This window comes from Rhinolophus sinicus, linkage group LG03, assembly GCF_036562045.2.
Source record: "Rhinolophus sinicus isolate RSC01 linkage group LG03, ASM3656204v1, whole genome shotgun sequence".
Classification (NCBI taxonomy): Eukaryota; Metazoa; Chordata; class Mammalia; order Chiroptera; family Rhinolophidae; genus Rhinolophus; species Rhinolophus sinicus.
Genome location: NC_133753.1, coordinates 175,128,005 through 175,146,350, shown reverse-complemented (window position 1 = coordinate 175,146,350; position 18,346 = coordinate 175,128,005). Strand labels below are relative to the sequence as shown.

Sequence of the window (18,346 nt, the reverse complement as noted above, 5' to 3'; positions counted from 1 at the left end):
GACTGGGTCTTATATTAATTTTTGCTCTAAAAAACGCATTAGAGCTGATAGTTCAGCTAGGTCTTATTTTCGGGGAAACATGGTATCAGGATTTCCTTCCTTTATAAGACTGAATAATATTCCACATTTTGTTTATCCATTTATCCATTGATGGACAGTTGGGTTGCTTCTACCTTTTGGCTATAGTGAATAATGCTGCTATGAGTGTGGTGGATGTATAAACATCTCAAGATACTGCTTTCAATTCTTTTTGTATATATTCACAAGTGAAATTGCTGGATCATATAGTAATTTTATTCTTAATTGTTTGAGGAGCCACCATACTGTTTTCCATAGCAGTTGTATCATTTCCCTCCAGCAGTGCATAAGGGTTCCATTTTCTGTACATCCTCTCCAACACTTTTTTTTAAAATAAATTTTATTGGGGAGTATTGAGGAACAGTGTGTTTCTCCAGAGCCCATCAGCTCCAAGTAGTTGTCCTTCAGTCTAGTTGTGGAGGGCGCAGCTCAGCTCCAAGTCCAGTCGCCATTTTCAGTCTTTAGTTGCAGAGGGTGCAGCCCACCATCCCATGCGGGAATTGAACTGGCAACCTTGTTGTTGAGAGCTCGTGCCCTAAAAAACTAAGCCATCCAGCCGCCCAACTGAGCCATCCGTTCGCCCCCCTGGAAGCTCAGTGGCAACTCGTTGTCTTCAATATAGTTGTGGAGGGTGCAGCTTACTGGGCCATGTGGGACTCTAACTGGCAACCATGTTGTTCAGAGCCCGTGCTCTAACCAATAGCCATCAGGCCGCCCTCCAACACTTTTTTTTTTCTTTTCTTTTTAGCAATAATAGCCATCCTAAGTGTGTGTGAAGTGGTATCTCATTGTGGTTTTCATTTACATTTATTTCCCTAATGATTAGTGAGTTTGAGTATCTTTTCATATGCTTTTTGGTCATCTGTATATCTTTGGAGAAATACTTAAGTCCTTTGCCAGTTTTCAAATTGGGTTGTTTGTTTTTTTGTTGTTGTAGGAGTTTTTTTTTTTTTTTTTTAATATATATTCTGGATGTTAACCCCTTATCAGATACATGATTTGCACATATATTTTTCCTGTTCTGTAGGTTACCTTTTCCGTGTGTTGATTGTATCTTTTGAAGCACAGAATGTCTTGGTGATTTGTTTGAAAACTCAAATCTTATCAAATTACATGGCTCAGAGCTTAAATTTCAGATTGTTGGCATTGTGTACAATCTGGCTCCTAGCTAACTCTCTGGGTTATGTGTGTGTGTGTGTGTGTATAAATATACATTTATATATATACATGTATGTACATATATATACATACACACATATACGTATACATATATACACATATGTGTGTCGTGTGTGTGTATACACACACACACACACACACACACACACGACACACACACCCTTCCCCTTTTTCCTGCCCAGCAATTTAAACTGTAGACATGCAAAAATATTTGCAATTCAAAAAGTGTCAAGATTCATCTTATTCTCTTCTAGATGTCTTCCACATTCACCTAGGGAACCTCTATTTATTTTTCCAAAGGCATCTCAAACATTTATTTAATGAAAGCTTTCTAATCACCCTCTACTTCCCCAGGCAGAATGGAATTGAACATTGAACCTTGTGTATCCTTCTGTCATAGCATGTGAAACATTTGAGTTTGCCTGTTTGTTTTCCTGTCTGTTTTGCTTTACTGGACTGACAGTTTCCTGTGAGCTGAGTCTTTGTTTTTGGTCGTTTATTTTTAATTGTAGTTCCTGGTATGTGGTATGTAATTAAATAATAAATGTTTGTTAAGTGGATTTGTATGATTAGTGAGTGAATGAATAAGTGAATTAATGTTAAGTCAGTCTTATTGGATCTCCAGACTTGCACTAGAATAGACTCTACTTCTGGTTACCTGTGGTACTCCACTGGTAACTATTTCCAAAATAATTTCTGGGAGAAAGTAGCACTTATTATCAAGCTCCTGACTGGAAATCCCTTTTCTCTCCCTCTAACTCCCAGCGACTTTGTGGCAGATCTTTGTTACTGAGTAGACTTTTTATTATGGGTTATGGTACCATACTATATATGCTATATAGTCAAAAATTATGTACCATATGTAAAAATTAAATTACGTTTTAAACTTATGACAACTTTACCCCAGAAAGGTTACTTCTGATTTGCAAGTCTTTTGAAAAGACTGTAAGGATGTACATCAGATGGAATTGCTCATGTTATTCCAGATATGTTTGGTATCATTGTTGTTACTGAGGGTGAACCAAAGAGCCTGGGAAATAATCCTTTGGTTGGCATTTAAAAGCAAACGAAAACAAAAACTGGTATCTTTTCCCCTCTTCCATTATGCCTGTAGCTCTTGTTATGAATTCTAGTAATAAATGACTTCATTGAAGTCTTGTAGTTTATGATGTCCCCTGGCAGGAAAATCTTGAAAATATCTTACTGTTATAGCAAATTTCATACTAACCCATATTTCAAAGAGTCATTAGTAAAAGTTCTGGAAAAAGAACAGTCACCATCAAATGATATGCTACCAAAAGATGGATTGCTACTATTTTAGATGATTTAGTTGTGCCAATTACATGGGCTTTTTATGAGTTATGCCCTATATGATTTCCAGTAAAACTTTGATTTTAAATGTAAACAGCATTTATTTAAACATTTAATTCATTCCTAATGTAAATACTAAGTTGTTCTGTATTCTTGTAAGTTTTTTTTTTAAGTGTCAGAAATTGTCTATATATAGGCACATTCTGCATTGAATTCAGTGAAACAATTTTCATCCCTCCTGTTGGTGACAGTGTTTCTGTTTCCTGAGTGATGAAAAAGTAATTAGTTATGAAATAAGACACAGACTATGATAGATTCTTCTCTAAGTGAAACATGTGACCTGTTCTGTTTCTTTCAAGGATACTAGCACTTACCGTTTTCCCGAAAATAAGACCTAGCCGGACAATCAGCTCTAATGCGTCTTTTGGAGTAAAAATCAATATAAGACCCAGTATTATATTATATTATATATTACATTATATTACATTACATTATATTATATGTGGTCTCATATTATGTAAGACCTGGTCTTATTTTACTATAATTTACTTACATATTATGTAAGACCGGGTCTTATATTAATTTTTGCTCCAAAAGACACATTAGAGCTGATTGTCTGGCTAGGTCTTATTTTCGGGGAAACATGGTAGGAGGTAAACCTTAGAATAAGTGGTGGCTGCCACTTATTGAGCATCTCTTTTGTGTCAAACTCTGTTTTGGAAGCATATGCTATTTGCAAATGAGGAAACAGAGTCATAACTCTCCTGAGGTTATGGCAGGGCTAATGAATGGCAGAGTTAGATTTAAGAACTCTAGCTTTTATGGCTTTTTGTCTAGGATATTTCCTCCCAGGAAAGAACAGTTTCAAGAGGGAGGAAATAATTAGTAGTTAACATGCTGTTGAAAGGTTAGGTGTGCAGGTTAAGTTCTGAAAAGTGTCCAAGGGCATTTAGAGTAACTTGTTTATCCATTTAAGAACTATTTACCAAGAGTCTCTTAAGTGCCAAAACTGTGCTAGGCTTTAGGAATTAAATGACAAGTGCCAAACTGGTAGAGATAGAAGGATGGGTGAAAGAAAGTAGAAACAGTGAAAGCTGTAGTGTGAAAAAGCTTGACTGCAAAAGAAAACATAGTGATGCAGCAGTAAATGTTGGGGAAATTAATGTGTGAGTGAGTGTGTGTGTGAGTGTGTGTGAGTGAGTGTGTGTGTGAGTGAGTGTGTGAGTGAGTGTGTGTGTGTCTTTAATATGGGAAGTACTTTAATTGTTTATATGTGGAGGAGAATGAGCTATAGTAGGGGAAAGATTTGAAATCAAAGAACGAGGAGAGACAGGGACCAAAGTCTGTTAGATTGCACCTATTTAGTTAAGTAGATTGCAAGATTATCTTAACATGAATATGTGGTGGCCATAGAATTTTAGTACGATTATCCTGCTCTTGGATAATGGAGACTTGACTAAACAATGAAACTTTTTATTCAAATGATCACTGCGACTTCTTATGTTTGATTGTTGCATCCATTTTTTCTAGCCTACAATTATTCTGCACATACCCCTGTCTATCATAGCACTTGTTATACTGAAGTAGAATCATTGATGTCTCCCTTTTGGACCGCATGCTTCTTGGGAGGGGAGATGAGTAGAGACTATATCTAATGCCACTTAGCATCTGGTATAATCTTCCTTTAATAAATTTTTATTGAATCAGTGAATCAGTAAATGACTCAGTTCCTTATCTGTATCATTTTTGAACAGCAGTTTTGATTTTTAAACTTTTATGGGTTAAAAGGTATATATATGTGTATATATGTGTATATGTGTAAAAGGTATATACACACACACATATATACATGTACATATATCTATATCTATATCTGTATCTATATTTATGTATCTACCTAGTGCAGATTTTGTTGTCTATTATAAATTAAGTACATAAGTACTTTAAGGTATGCCCACATACCAATGAAAAGAGGACTTTAAATATTTTTGATGCTAAGAGGGTCTTATGGTTTCATACAACCTAGAAAATTTCTTAGGTTTATCTTTTTAGAGATTTAAGATAAATTCATTATCATCTTAAAGTAACCAATTGTAATCTATCTAGATGTGCAGAAATATAAATACCCTCAGACTTTTTATTCCCTGGTTTTTGTTTGTTTGTTTTAAAAAGCCAGTGATGCAAATTTTAAAAATAAATTTTCCTGTGAATGTGGTATGTAGTTTTTACCCCCCAAATATATTGTTATTCATTATGTCATGGAATTTTCCTTTTTCAGAATCCTGTTCAAAAGATCCCTGACTCTCATGAGATAACGCTAAAGCATGGTACTAAAACTGTAAGTTTTAAAAATTTGATTATTTTCTCTCAATAATAGGGCTCTTATGGAAAAGTGAGTTAATAAGATAACATTTATCGTAAGGCTAATTATACCATCAACAGCTAACACAAACACTCTAGACAGTAAGGAACGATTACTTTTCTGTTCAGTCAAAATAGCCATTGGGTTTCATTAAAAATAGGGACACTTATAATTGTCATTGTTATTGTTGGCTTTAAAACCTCTTTTTCTTTGATATAAGAACATTACAAATGAAAGAAATGAAACTCAAGTATGGTTTTCTTTTTTATGGTGTGGGAAAATTTCTCATTACTCTTAGCTTTATTTCTGTACAGTAAAAGGCCTGAGTTCATCTCTTAGATGAATGTTGAGATAAGAAATGAACATAAAATAGTCACTGCATTGCTCTTAGATTATATTACTTAGATTTATGGATTATATTGTTATATTTATTTGTTATTTAAAGTTTAATAATATAAATTTCTGAAATATAAGATGAAATCATTTTATCTTCTTACAAAACCATTAAAAAGTGTTAGTTGAATAATGAAACCTGCTTATGAATAAGTGAAAGAATAAAATTATCTTGATTTTCCTTTACAATTAAGTTACCTTTTTCTAGATGTCTGACATGTAAATAAGCAAGAAAATACATCCCATAATGAGGGGGAAACATCAATCAATAGAAATAAACCCAGAAATGACACAAATGATAGAATTAAATACATTTGTTTAAGTGTTTGTTAAAAGATAGGTTTATTGTTATTTTAAATGACTTGAACAACAAATACTTTAAAATGCCTTAGTTTTAATTTCTGCTATAAACATTGATACATATAATTCACATAAACAAACACTTTTTGGGTCCTCAGTGATTTTTAAGAGTGTGAAAGGTTTTGAAACCAAAGTATCTGAGAACTGCTGCCTTGAGAAATAATTTCCATCTAGTTCTTGATATTATATCTACTTTTTACTAAGTCAGACTTTTGATATTTTTATTCTGAAATCGTGACAGAATTTTAAGAACTTTCATATTTTTATGTATAAGGAAAAGAATTGTAGACTGTTGATACTTAAAAGGAAGCTTTCGTACCATTTAGTTCAGAGATTTTGTTTTTGTAATTAAGAGACAGTACATGGGTTTCACACGTTTTATTTAAATATTTCCCTTTTTTCAAATCCAATTTTATCTTTTATTAATTTTTCTAAACTTTAATTTTATTTTTTTTTAAGGAGGGTGCAGCTCACAGTGGCTTATGCAGGTATTAAACCGGCAACCTTGGTGTTATTAGCACCGCACTCTAATCAACTGATATAACTGGCCATCCCCAAATTTTAACTTTTAAAGAAATGTAATTAAAAAAAAATACTCCAAGTTATGTTGCACATCAAAAATCAATTAGAACTTCTAATTGTACTGTAAGGTTAACTAATTTCTTTTTTTTTTTTTTTAATAAAAAGAAATGTTTTAATCCAAGTACCACCATGCAAAGACATAACATTAAGGGAGTAGTTGCAGCAAATATAGGTTTGTGATTGGCTCATTAATTTTTTTTCTTTTTTTTTTATTGTTGAACAATTTTAATCATAGAAGTGAAAGGAAAAGTTTACATGATTATATAAGGCTAATACTTACATTACAGATTTTTTTTAGACTTTTTTTTATTAGTGTCAGGTGCACGAAACAAAGTAATACTTAGACGTTTATCATTTATATCCCTCACACTGTGTCTACAGCCCTCCGCCCATCTACTACCCCTCTGACATCGCACACAGCCATTACATTTCCACTGTCTCTATTCCTAATGCTGTACTCCTCTTCTTGTAAATATATATACATATATATATACATACATACATATATATATATATATATATATATATATATATATATGAACTTGTAGGTGACATTCATTATTGTTCAGCTTCAGCTTCAGGTGTACAGTGCAGTGATCAGGCATCTACATCATCCCTGAGGTGGTCTCCTTAATGAAACAAGTGTCATTATTTTTTTTTACATACAGGTGTTTTCTTTTGTAGCCAATTTGTGACTATACAACTTTGATAAAAACAAATGTTACATTTTAAAATTAATAAAGGTACTATTAATACTTGCACATAATAAAAAATGGTCAAACAACACAGAAGGGAGTCAAATGGAAAGTACATTCCTCCCTCTCCACTTTATCTCCCCAGCCACTACTTCTTTCTGTGGAAATGTTCTTTCTTACAGATATAGATGTAAATATAGATATAAATACACATACAAATACAAAATATAGATACATACGTGGTGTGATAAAAAAATACGGTGAATGTTTACATTTAAAAAATTTATTACAGTATAAGACACACTACCATCAACCCCCCAAAACACTCCCCCTCACTCCGAACACACCCACCCCACCACCCCTGCCACCCTCCGAAGCAGCCCGGGAAGTCCTCCCTCGTGAGTGTCCTTAGTTGCGCTGTCATTGCTGCCTCCATGTCCTGAATCTATTTGAAACGTTTACCTTTCATGGTCAAACTAATTGCTTTTTGCAGTCTTGTCTTTGCCCTGCGTGTATTTCAACTTCTTGGAAATGTATCAGCTATTAGGAAGGTGACTCTTTTGTTTGGTTTTGTTTTTTGTTTTTGTTTTCTTCCAACTAGTTATTATAAAAATATTTACATACTCACAGAAGTATAGCGAATACTAAAAGGAATCCACATATTATTTATTTCTGAGCCTTACCAATTATCTACATAAATCCAGTCTTGTTTCCCATGTACTTTACATTTCTAGTAAATCTCTTCCCGCCCCCCTCCCCCACCTTGTGGGATTATTTAAAAGTGAATTCCAGACTTCATATGATTTCATCTCTGAATATTTCAGTATGAATCTCTAAGAGATGAGGTTGGTCTGTCCCTCTCCTCCTCTCCCTCCCCTTCTTTCTCTCGTAATCAGAACATCTTTATTACATCTAAATTTTGTTCAGTAATTATTTAATATAATCTAACCCCACAGTTTTCAAATGTCTTCAATTGTCCCATACACATTGTTACAGTCAGTATGTTCAAATCAGTATCCAGATAATATCTGACTCATTCTTAAGAGAGCCATCGTTTGTTATGTTTCTCAATTTGTAAGTTTTTCTGCTCTCTCTTTTCCTCCTTGCCATCGAAGAAATATGTCTATTTGGAGAATATACTTACAATGGGCAACTGTGTATGCTATGTGATAGTCAACTGAACAGTTCCAAGTGATAATATAGTGTGGTTTAATTTTACTGATTTTTATGTTTATCACGTGAAATAGGAAGAGTTGTTAGATACTGTTATCGTTTTAAACACTGCTTTTCCCCTTACATCCTTCTAGATCAGTTTGATTGCACAGTATGTTGACATTGGAAAGCCAGCTTAAAAAAATTGGCAGATTATTATTGTGTACAAATGTTTGTCTGTGTATGTCAGCCTTTTGTCAATATTATGGGCCAAAATAACATCAATAATTGTATTGAATTAGATCTATGTGAATAAGTATTATACTAGGCTTATTCACATAGATCCAATTCACAAATAATTTATGGAACCAGTGTAAGTGCTGTTATAATGTGGATAGCCACTTACAAACTCAGCTTTAAAAATAATTGCTTAAGGTGACTATGCTGAGTATTTAGCCATATGCACAAGATAATCATTTCTACTTTGTCCTAATTTGTTTAATAGTTTTCTTAAAGTTCCCGTTGCTGTTATTCACTTTGGTAATTTTAGATTCATGTGTTCTTTATGTAGTGGTAGTTAAACTATCTTGAAAGGTTTCCTCAAAATTGTACATTGAAAAAGCTGAATTGTTTGTGAGATTTCTACTTATATAGAAAGCAATTAAAGCAACTTAGTTTATCATATGAAATAGCACTCATCACTATTGTGAGTACGTGATAGATAAGGTGAGACAAACCTGGTGATTAGAGAAATTAAAATATTTTTCTTTTTATTATTTCCAAAAAAATAATACTTATAATAATAAAGTCAAATAATATAGAAGGTGCTGTCCTTTCCTACTTTTTAGAGGTAACAACAGTTGGTGGTCTATCCTTCCAATTCCTATAATATGAGATATGGGGTTACAGAAAGGAAATGGGTGTTATAATGGACTGTAAGTATCTTTTCTCCAATTAATGTGTTTTTTTTTTTTTTTAACCAGGTTTCTGCTTTGGGTCTGGATCCCTCAGGTGCCCGTTTGGTGACTGGAGGATATGACTACGATGTTAAGTTTTGGGATTTTGCTGGAATGGATGCTTCTTTTAAGGCATTTCGATCCCTTCAACCTTGCGAATGGTATGTATCACTCACTTCATGTATCTTCCTATTTGAAGATAGAGTGCTGTTGTCATTTGTATTCTCTCTATAATGGTTTTTACCCAGGTACGATAAGTTTATATGACTATATATTACCTTCATTTTTAAAATGAAAGTAAAATGTTCTTTAAATTTCTTTCCTTAATTTCATTAACCTCTATTTTAAGACATTTTCTGTCTTTTTTAAAAATTATTTTTATTTAGAAGTTGTTACCTTGCTTAGTTTATTTGAAAAACACTCCAATGAATACTGTGTAATATTCTGTACGTGTATATGACATGCGTTCAGCCAACACCACTGTGCTGCTGTGCTCAGCACTGTATCACACAGGGCTTCATGTGGTGCCACTGAAGCCACCTTTTAGTTCCATTTTTGACCATATTTGATCTTTTAGCATGTTGGATATCAAAAATGGATTTTTATTGGTCAAATTAGTATCTTGTTAACTTGCATAATGTTTGTTGGAAATGGGCTCTTATTGATGACATTTAAAGATAGTCAAGACTGGTGAATTAGCTGAAATTGCTTAGACCCCATTTCCTACTCTTGCATGAATGGGGTATAAGAATCTAGTTTCACCTTTAACCTGAACTCTTAGGGATGATGATTTTTTGCTAAACTTCATATCCATCTGTAAATCCTGGGTCCTGTCAGCTATGCGGAGAAAGTTTCTGTCTCTGGATGATGGGTGTTTGCCTCCAGTGAACCTTTTTGTGGTTGGAGCATCTAAAAAGCTAGAGAGCTGAGCTTTTTCTTAAGCCTGCAGAACAGGTTATATGAATTGTTTGTGCTTACTTGCTAATAAATGCTTAGATAATAAATGTCTGTATGTGGATCAGGTTGGGTCTGAGACCTCAAATTTCTCTGGGAGCTGAAGTTATCTAGCAAAATAACCATTTTGACTAAAGTCGCTCTGGTCATTTTTCTACAAATCATTGATTTGTAAATTTTGAAGTCATAATTCTTAAGCTATCTAGTAAAGACTTGTGAATTCCCTAAATGAACATGACAGATCTATGATCAATTGGAGCCAAAAAAAAAAAAAAAAAAGGAAAGCACTGAGTATCTCTAGCGATAGGTGGATTTAAAATAGCTGTCGTGATTTAAAATAATATGTTACCTTGAATTAGTATGACAACCTTTTAAAAATGTATTTCAAATATGTTGTTAATCCCATTTCCCCACACGATGGTCTCTTGATTCACACAGGGATTGTGTTTTCCTTCTGCCTTTTCAAATATAAGCCGTCGTGTTCAGGACTATCCAGTGCTCTCAGCTCTGTCAGAGCTAATAATCAGCTCTGAATAGAATATGTGTCATGAGTGTCAAGCCAGGCTCTATCACTAAACTGTGCCAGTTGTTGTAATTGAAAATGCAGAAAAGCATAAGAATAAGCTTTTTTTTCTCTTCTATAATTAAATTGTTGCATCCTATCTGTAATACTCTAATACTACAAACATTATGTGAATGTTACTCTTTTGAATGATGAGAACTGTTCAACTTTGCCATCATTTGCCTCTCATTTCCAAATAATGTGACTCTACTTTTTATCACAATGGTTTTCTTGGACTCAGCATATATTTTCCATCTATTTATTTTTATATACTTATCTGTAATTCACTTTTTTCCTTTGAAAAATTTCAAGCATAGAGAAAAGTAGTGTAATAGCCATCTACGCTTTACCTGGATGTAACAGTTATAAATGTTTTTCTGTATTTGCTTCATCTTGTTTTTGTAATTTTTGAAGTATTTAAAGGTAAAGAGACATAACTTTTACTTTGAAATACTTCAGTGTGTATCTTTCAAAAATATAGACATTTTCTATATAATCATAGTCCCATGATTACTTCTAACAACATTCTTTAGAATTCCTTAATATTTCTAATAACTCTTCCATATTTAAATTTCCGCATTTGCCCTCACAGTGTATTGTAATGCTAGTTTGTCAGACATGGATCCAATCAGGTAACATACATCACATTTATTTTGAACCTCTCTTATGTATCTTTTAATCTAGAACAGTGTCTCCTTCCTACCATTTCTTTTCCATGACTTTAAGACTTTGTTAAGCAGACACGCCCAGTTATCCTCTGTAAGGTTCTTCCTCTCTTATTTTGTAACTGATTAACTGTTTCTTTGTCTCCAGTATTTCCTATAGAAGATCCGAAGGCTTGATTATCAGCCATATTTTATCATATCAGGTGGCATGTATTGTCTAATTGTTGCCACTACTAGTGACTAGCAATTAAAGTCGATTCCTGGATTAAGTTGGTGACATCTGATTCCTCCATTGTAAAGTTAATACTATATATTTGAGATAGGCAAGAACTTTGTGGGAAGATATTTTGGTACAATGTAAATATCCAGATTCACCTTATCTTTTCCCTTAATAAGTTTAGTATCCATTGATTATTGGTATTTAGTATCCACTAATTTTCTCATTAAGTGTTGCAAGTTGGTAATTTTCTAATTCTGTTATTTCATCTATATTTGCTTGCTGGCTTTCTTCTAAAAGAAGAACCTTTCTCATTAACTAATATTATTTGATAACCCTGAAATACAGCTCCTACTGGAGAGGCAGGATAAATGCTTACTTATTTCCTATTAATTACTCATTTTCAGCTGAAGGGTTAGTGGTGATAAATGAGTTGTTGCTGTTATTGGTGGTGATTTTTCTTTTCTTTTTCTTTTTTGAGTATCAATATTTGGGATTTTAAAATTTTCATGTGTTTCAGTCAATTGCAGTCATTATTCTTTTTGATGTTTAAATTGTCTCAGATTTGGCCAGTGGGGAGTCCCTGAGTGCTATGACGTGACTGCATTAGTCTTTAAAAGCTTATTTTCTGGCATGACATGATGAGGGCTTCCTGGTTCATTCCTTTCCATGTACTGGAATCAGCATGTTCCCATGGAGACCTGTTTTTTAAAAGTGGGAAGGGCCAAATTTATAGGCCAAATCTGGGTATGACATATGCTCATTGATATTGGGGTATCATTGCTTCTTGACTTTTTCAGTGAAAAGAGGTGAACAGTATAGGTACATATGTGTGCGTGCATGTGTGTTTAAATGACAAGATGATATTGATATTTACATTTCAAATTTTAGCAAACTTTCAATTTCAGAATATTTTTTAATTTACAGAAAAGCTGCAAAGATAGTTCAGAATTCAGGTATATCCCTAACCCAGTTTCTCCTATTGTTAACATCTTATATTACCATGGTACATTTGTGACAATTAAACTAATGCTGGTACATTAGTATTAACCAGACTCCAAATTTTATTTGGATTACACTTTTTTTTTAAACTAATATCCCTTTCAAGGTACCACATTACATTTAGTCTTCATGCTTGTTTAGTCTCCTCTGGTTTATGATAGTTTCTCAGTCTTTTCTTGTTTCTCATAACCTTGAAAGTTTTGAGGTGTTCTGGTCAGGTATTTTGTAGACTGTCCCTCAATTTGATTTTTTATGATGTTTTTCTCACGATTAGATTGGGGCTGTAGGTATCTGAACTGAATATGACAGAAGTACAGTGCTCTTATCACATATCACGGGTGCATGCTATCATGTTTAATAAATGCTGCTCACACTTGGGAGAGTGGAAAAACTGAGCTCTACCTCCTGGATCGAGTGATATGTACATGAACTACTTGGAATTCCTTTGTAGGGAAGAATTGTCTCTTTTTCCCATTGATTTAATCATTTTTTCTATCAGTATTGACTAATGGCTACTTATTTCATACCTTTAGTTGTAAGCCAGTGCTGTATTATTAACAGTTTGTTTCCACTGTGGCCTTTGGAAGCTATTTCAATTTGGCTTTTACGGCCCTTTCTTTGACATGCCTCTCTTTTTTTTTGTCATTCCTTACTTTTTGGTATTATAAGATGCTTCAGACTCATCTTATATTTTTTCCTGTCCCAGTCCTAGGATCAGTCATATTTCCTAGGAGAAGGGTGTCAGAAAACAGTAGGTAGGTTCTTGATGTGCTTGTTGCTCTTGGGGTGCCACTGCGTCTAGGCCTTCCTCAGACAACAGATCTAGGAAGTGAATGCATGTATACTGACCTGTGTATACACTGTATCTATAATTGTTTATGTAGCTTTTTTGCCTCTATATTAAGCTAACCAAGGCATTCATACTCAGGTCTCTGACTCTAATCCAGTGCACATTGGTTCATTCTAGCCTTCCCTCTTCCTCCTCCTCAGAAACTTTTCAGCTTTCCAACACTGAGAAACCTGGCTCCCAACACTCATCCATATATATGTATTTGTTTAACCCCTCTATACATGTAAAACAGTTTCAGAATTGTAAATCTGTAAAGCTGTTCCAATTTAAATTTAACATTACAGAATGTTTACTTAATGTCTTTCATTTTCTACTCAAATTCAAAGATAGAACTTGTTTTTGAGAAAGGGCTTACTGGACAAGACCAGGAGTTGGCAAAATTTTTCTATAAAGGAAGGGTCTGATAGTAAGTATTTTAAGCCTTACAGGCAAAAATGATCTTTTAGAATTTATCTGTGTGTGCGTGTCTATGTTATATAATATTAAATTAAATTTACATTAAATTTTTAAGTAAAGAAAAAGGAGCAGTACAGGTATTTATATTCTTTTCATTCAATTTCATTTTCTTTATTTTGTTAGCTTCTTGTTTTGATTCTGACATCCAACATATTAATGATCAATCCTTTTCTTTTTTTTTTTTTTTTTACAATTGTAAGTTTGATAAATGTGCAGTAAGTTCTCATTCAGTTGATAATGGTTAAATATGGCAGAGTCAGATTTTGGTATGCCATTAGGAGCTTTTCTTTATTTTGACACTGATCTGTTAAACAACCTTTTGGATTAAGTTATTCACCTACATGAGAATCCATGCATACCTATAACTCAGCTAAATTCTTCCATAACTTTTTTGTCTCCCATCCACATTTTTCCTATATCATCTGCCAAGAAAACTTGAGGGAATTTGTTGACTGTCTTGAAGATGTAAAAGCACAGGATGCTGTTTTCAGGTCATCTTCTCACCTGTAATAGCAGATGTCAGAATTTGGCTGATTTGCAAGAGGCAGCATTTGGGTGAATCAGTGGGTGTCAAAGAGGCATTCACACATAAAGAACCCCCTACTAGCCATTCAGGAGGAGAGGTAGAAGTCCTAAGGATAGGAATAGACTGTGCTAAGGTATTCTGGATTTAGGGCAATTGTGATGAATTTCTCCAAAGGACTCTGGTGCTGTAATGTTCTTGGCCTGGTTCTCAGTCACTCCCTTGAGACACCTTAAAAAGATTGATGTTAAATGTTTTCTTGATTTATTCTATAAAAATCAGATTTTAAAAAGTGCTATATTTTTGTTGTTGCTCGACTTCTTTTTTGGTATTTTGAAGTCTGTTTAATAATTTGTTTTGGACTTTTGCCCAGTCTCGATATTAGATTTGTTATTAGGATCTCTAGTTTCTAAAGTCAGTCCCATTTAGTGAAAATCAGTACCACATTTTCTCTGATGCAACCTGCTAGTCGTCTTCTGTTTTCTCTCTGTTTTCTCACAGGTTCTCAATAATTGTATATGCAGGTTTAAAGAGTCAGAATCCTTGGAATCACAAACCCTTCCTTCAGATATATCCTCTATACCAAAAAACAAAAACAAAAACAAAAAAACAAAAATATATAGATGGAGTAAAATTTTTCATAAAATATCAAGAATTTTGGGATTACTTAGGGTAACCCAAGTTAAGAATTCTTTATCTTTTGACTACTTAAAAATGGCTAGATACTCTCCATTCTCTTCTTTTTAAAACATTTTAATTAAGTAATATATAACATATTCTCATAAAGAAATTAAAACATTATGGATAAAACTAAATTTCTTCCTTGATCACCTTCATTTTAATGTCTTTCCTAGGTGTTACTACTATTTTCGTCATGGTATACATGCTCTGAGTTTTTTCCATGCAGTTATCAACAGTTATATGTACCTATTAAAAACAGGTATATACTCTATTTGTTTTCATAAATGGTATCAGATGGTATCTCATTCTCTTTTATCTTTTCATTGTAAAATTATATAAGCTTAAGGAGTTTTTTTTTAACTTTCCTGGGTTTCCACTATCCTCTATAATTGTCATCAAGTTACATAATTTTGTGAATTTTATCTCGTTAACGAAATGCCGGTGACCTCTTGGGTGGTATCTCAGCTCGGATGTCAACTCCTCAGAGACCTTTATTAATCACCCCATCAAAAGTAGCGCTTGCCTTCATCTCTCCACTGCTACCAACTCTATCCATTGTCCTGATTTATTTTCTTCATAGAAATTCTCATTATCAGAAATGATCTGTTTTTTTACATGTTTACTTGTATTCAGCACCTGGAACCGTGCGTGGCCTATAGTAGAAACTTATTATTCATTAAATAAGTTGTAAATAGAATCTTTTCATATTTTTCTCTAAAAATTTCTTTTTGTATGGAGTAACAACCAAGATGTGTCACCAGAATGTTCCTATCTTTCACAAAGAAGGAAAGTATAAAGATTTCTTTATTATTTGTCCCAGAGGATCTAAAATCTTTGGCTTAAAGTCTATCAGTTCAGGGCAAAGAAGGAACAGGCAGTTCTTAAAATGTCTGTACTGTTGGTGATGCATTGGGCTTCTGGCCTCAGGCTGATATGTTTAGCTCTTAAAAAAAAATAACACAACAAAACTGAGACATGTACTCTCAAAATAACTGGTTAATGAGTGTTATTGCATCTTATGATTTACATTCATTTTGTGTTAAAATTGATTGCCACTGAGTCACAAGTTCCACTTTGTAATGGCATTTGCAGTTCTTGGTATATATCTTTTAGTTCCTTCTTTTGATTAAACAGTCCTAGAGTTCAAAGGAAAAAAACAAAACACCTTTACCTGGTATTCGCCTTCCTGAGTGAGTCTTAGATTTAGAAATTAGAAATTTTTTCCTATAAGAAATCAGAATGGATGAATCATTTCTCTAGCCATTGGGCATGATCCACCATACTTTCTGCTTATTTAGCTGGCCTGTGTCATAATTGTCAGTTATTGTGTGGCTGGGGAAAATTTCATTACTCTCTGACTTTCACTGAAGTATTTTTACCCCCTGTTTCTTTTCTGTAGTAGACTGATTTATGTAAAATTCAGTCCTACAACTAAGTATTACTCTAGAGTCAATGTGTAGGATAGGTTAAAACCTGGTTTCTGAGTCACAGAAATTTGAATTCTGTTTCGGCCAGTTCGTTTGCTGTATGACATGGCAAGTTATTTAATCATTTTGACCCTTGGCTTCCTTGTCTGTAAAATAGAATTAACAATATCTATTTCTTTGGGTTGTGGTAATTATTAAATGAATAACGTATGCAAAGTCGGCACACAGTGACAAAGCATTCAGTAAATAGTAGCACTTAGTATTTTATAATTGTTTAAAATAAAGGAATTCTAGGACAGACTCTCACAAGTTGATATCTCAAAGTATTACTTCACATTACTGAGATTTTGTTCACATCAGAAGATTAGATTTTACTCTAAAAATTAACACTACTATTTAATCTGTTATCTGACCTGATTTTGTTTTTAGGAGCACTGGCTATCTAGTTTTGATTCTCTTTTATCTCTTTTCCATTCTACTTTTTCTTCTTTCTGACCCAGTTCTCTTTATCTCCCCCTTTTTTCCTATAACCTGTAAAAATCTCATAAGTCAATTCACTACTAATTTCTTGCTGTTTTAATTCAGTACCTTAATGTTTTTAGTGAACTTCTTAAAAGTCAAATTATTTTACATGCAGTAAAATTCATTCAAAAAGAATGAAAAGAACGAGTTTTGAGATATGCATACAGTCATATTACCACCACCACAATCAAGTTATACAACATTTCCATTATCCCAAAAAATTCCTTCCAGACACTTCTCTTGACCCCCAGGCAATCAGTGATCCAATTTTATTGTTGCCTCTATCAATGGATTTTTTTTCTTTTTATTGCTGTGTAGTATCCCGTTATATGAATATACAACAGTTTATCTGTTCATTAACTGATAGACATTTGGGTAGCTTCCAGTTTTTAGGTATAAAGAATCAAGCTGCTATAAATGTTTCCATACAGGTATTTTTGTGGATAGATATTTTAATTTACTTGGGTAAATACTTAAGAGTAAATTGCTGGGCTGTACAGTGTGTATGAACTTTATAAGAAATTGCCAAACGTTTCCAAAGTGTTGTACCATTTTGTTTTCTTAGGAGCAATGTGTAAGAGTTCTAGTTACTTTACGTTTTTGCCTATACTTGGTATTGTCTGTGTTTTTAAATTTAACCATTCTTTTGGGTGTGTAGTGATACGTAACTTAATTTCCCTGATGATTGCTGATATTGAGCTTCCTTTTATGTTCTTATTTACTTTACATATTAATCTTCTTTGGTGAAGTGTCTGTTCAGATCTTTTGCCCATTTTTAAGCTGGGTTTTCTTTCTTAGGTTGGTTGAGAAAATTCTTCATAAGATATGTGTATCACAAATGTTTCCTCTTAGTCGTGGCTTGCTTTTCATTTTCATGATGGTGTCTTTTGAAGAGCAGCTTTAATGTAATTTTTTAAATATTTTTATTTTTTATTTTCTTTATTAGTTTCAGGTGCACAAGACAAAATAATACTTAGATGTTTATCATTTATATCCCTCACACTGTGTGAACCCCCTTCCCCTATCCACTATCCCTCTGATATTGCACACAGCCATTACATTTCCACTGTCTCTATTCCTAATGCTGTACTCCGCTTCTTGTAAGTATATACATATATATATATATATATATATATATATATATATATATATATATATGTAAAATTATAGTTGGCATTCATTATTGTTCAGCTTCAGCTTCAGGTGTACAGTGCAGTGATCAGGCATCTACATCATCCCTGAGGTGGTCTCCCAAATGGGTCACGTGTCCATCAGATACCCTACAAAATGTTTATAACATTATTGATTGCATTCCCCAAATTGATTTTCAAAACCCCGTGGCCATCTTGTGGTTACCGACTATTTTGTAATCCCCTCACCTTCCCCCTTATCCCCACCCCCCCTCCCATCTAGCAACCC

General features: G+C 33.5%; 1 protein-coding gene across 2 annotated transcripts in view; it reads left to right on the top strand.

The window, feature by feature from the left end:
- Positions 1-18,346, top strand: part of WDR70 (WD repeat domain 70) — a 237,968-nt gene that overhangs the window by 44,529 nt on the left and 175,093 nt on the right. For both annotated transcript variants that reach the window (XM_074328991.1, XM_019737298.2), the window contains 2 exons: positions 4,847-4,906; positions 9,096-9,229. In XM_074328991.1, coding sequence (XP_074185092.1) covers positions 4,847-4,906; positions 9,096-9,229 — 194 coding nt within the window. The remainder of the gene's footprint in view (positions 1-4,846; positions 4,907-9,095; positions 9,230-18,346) is intronic.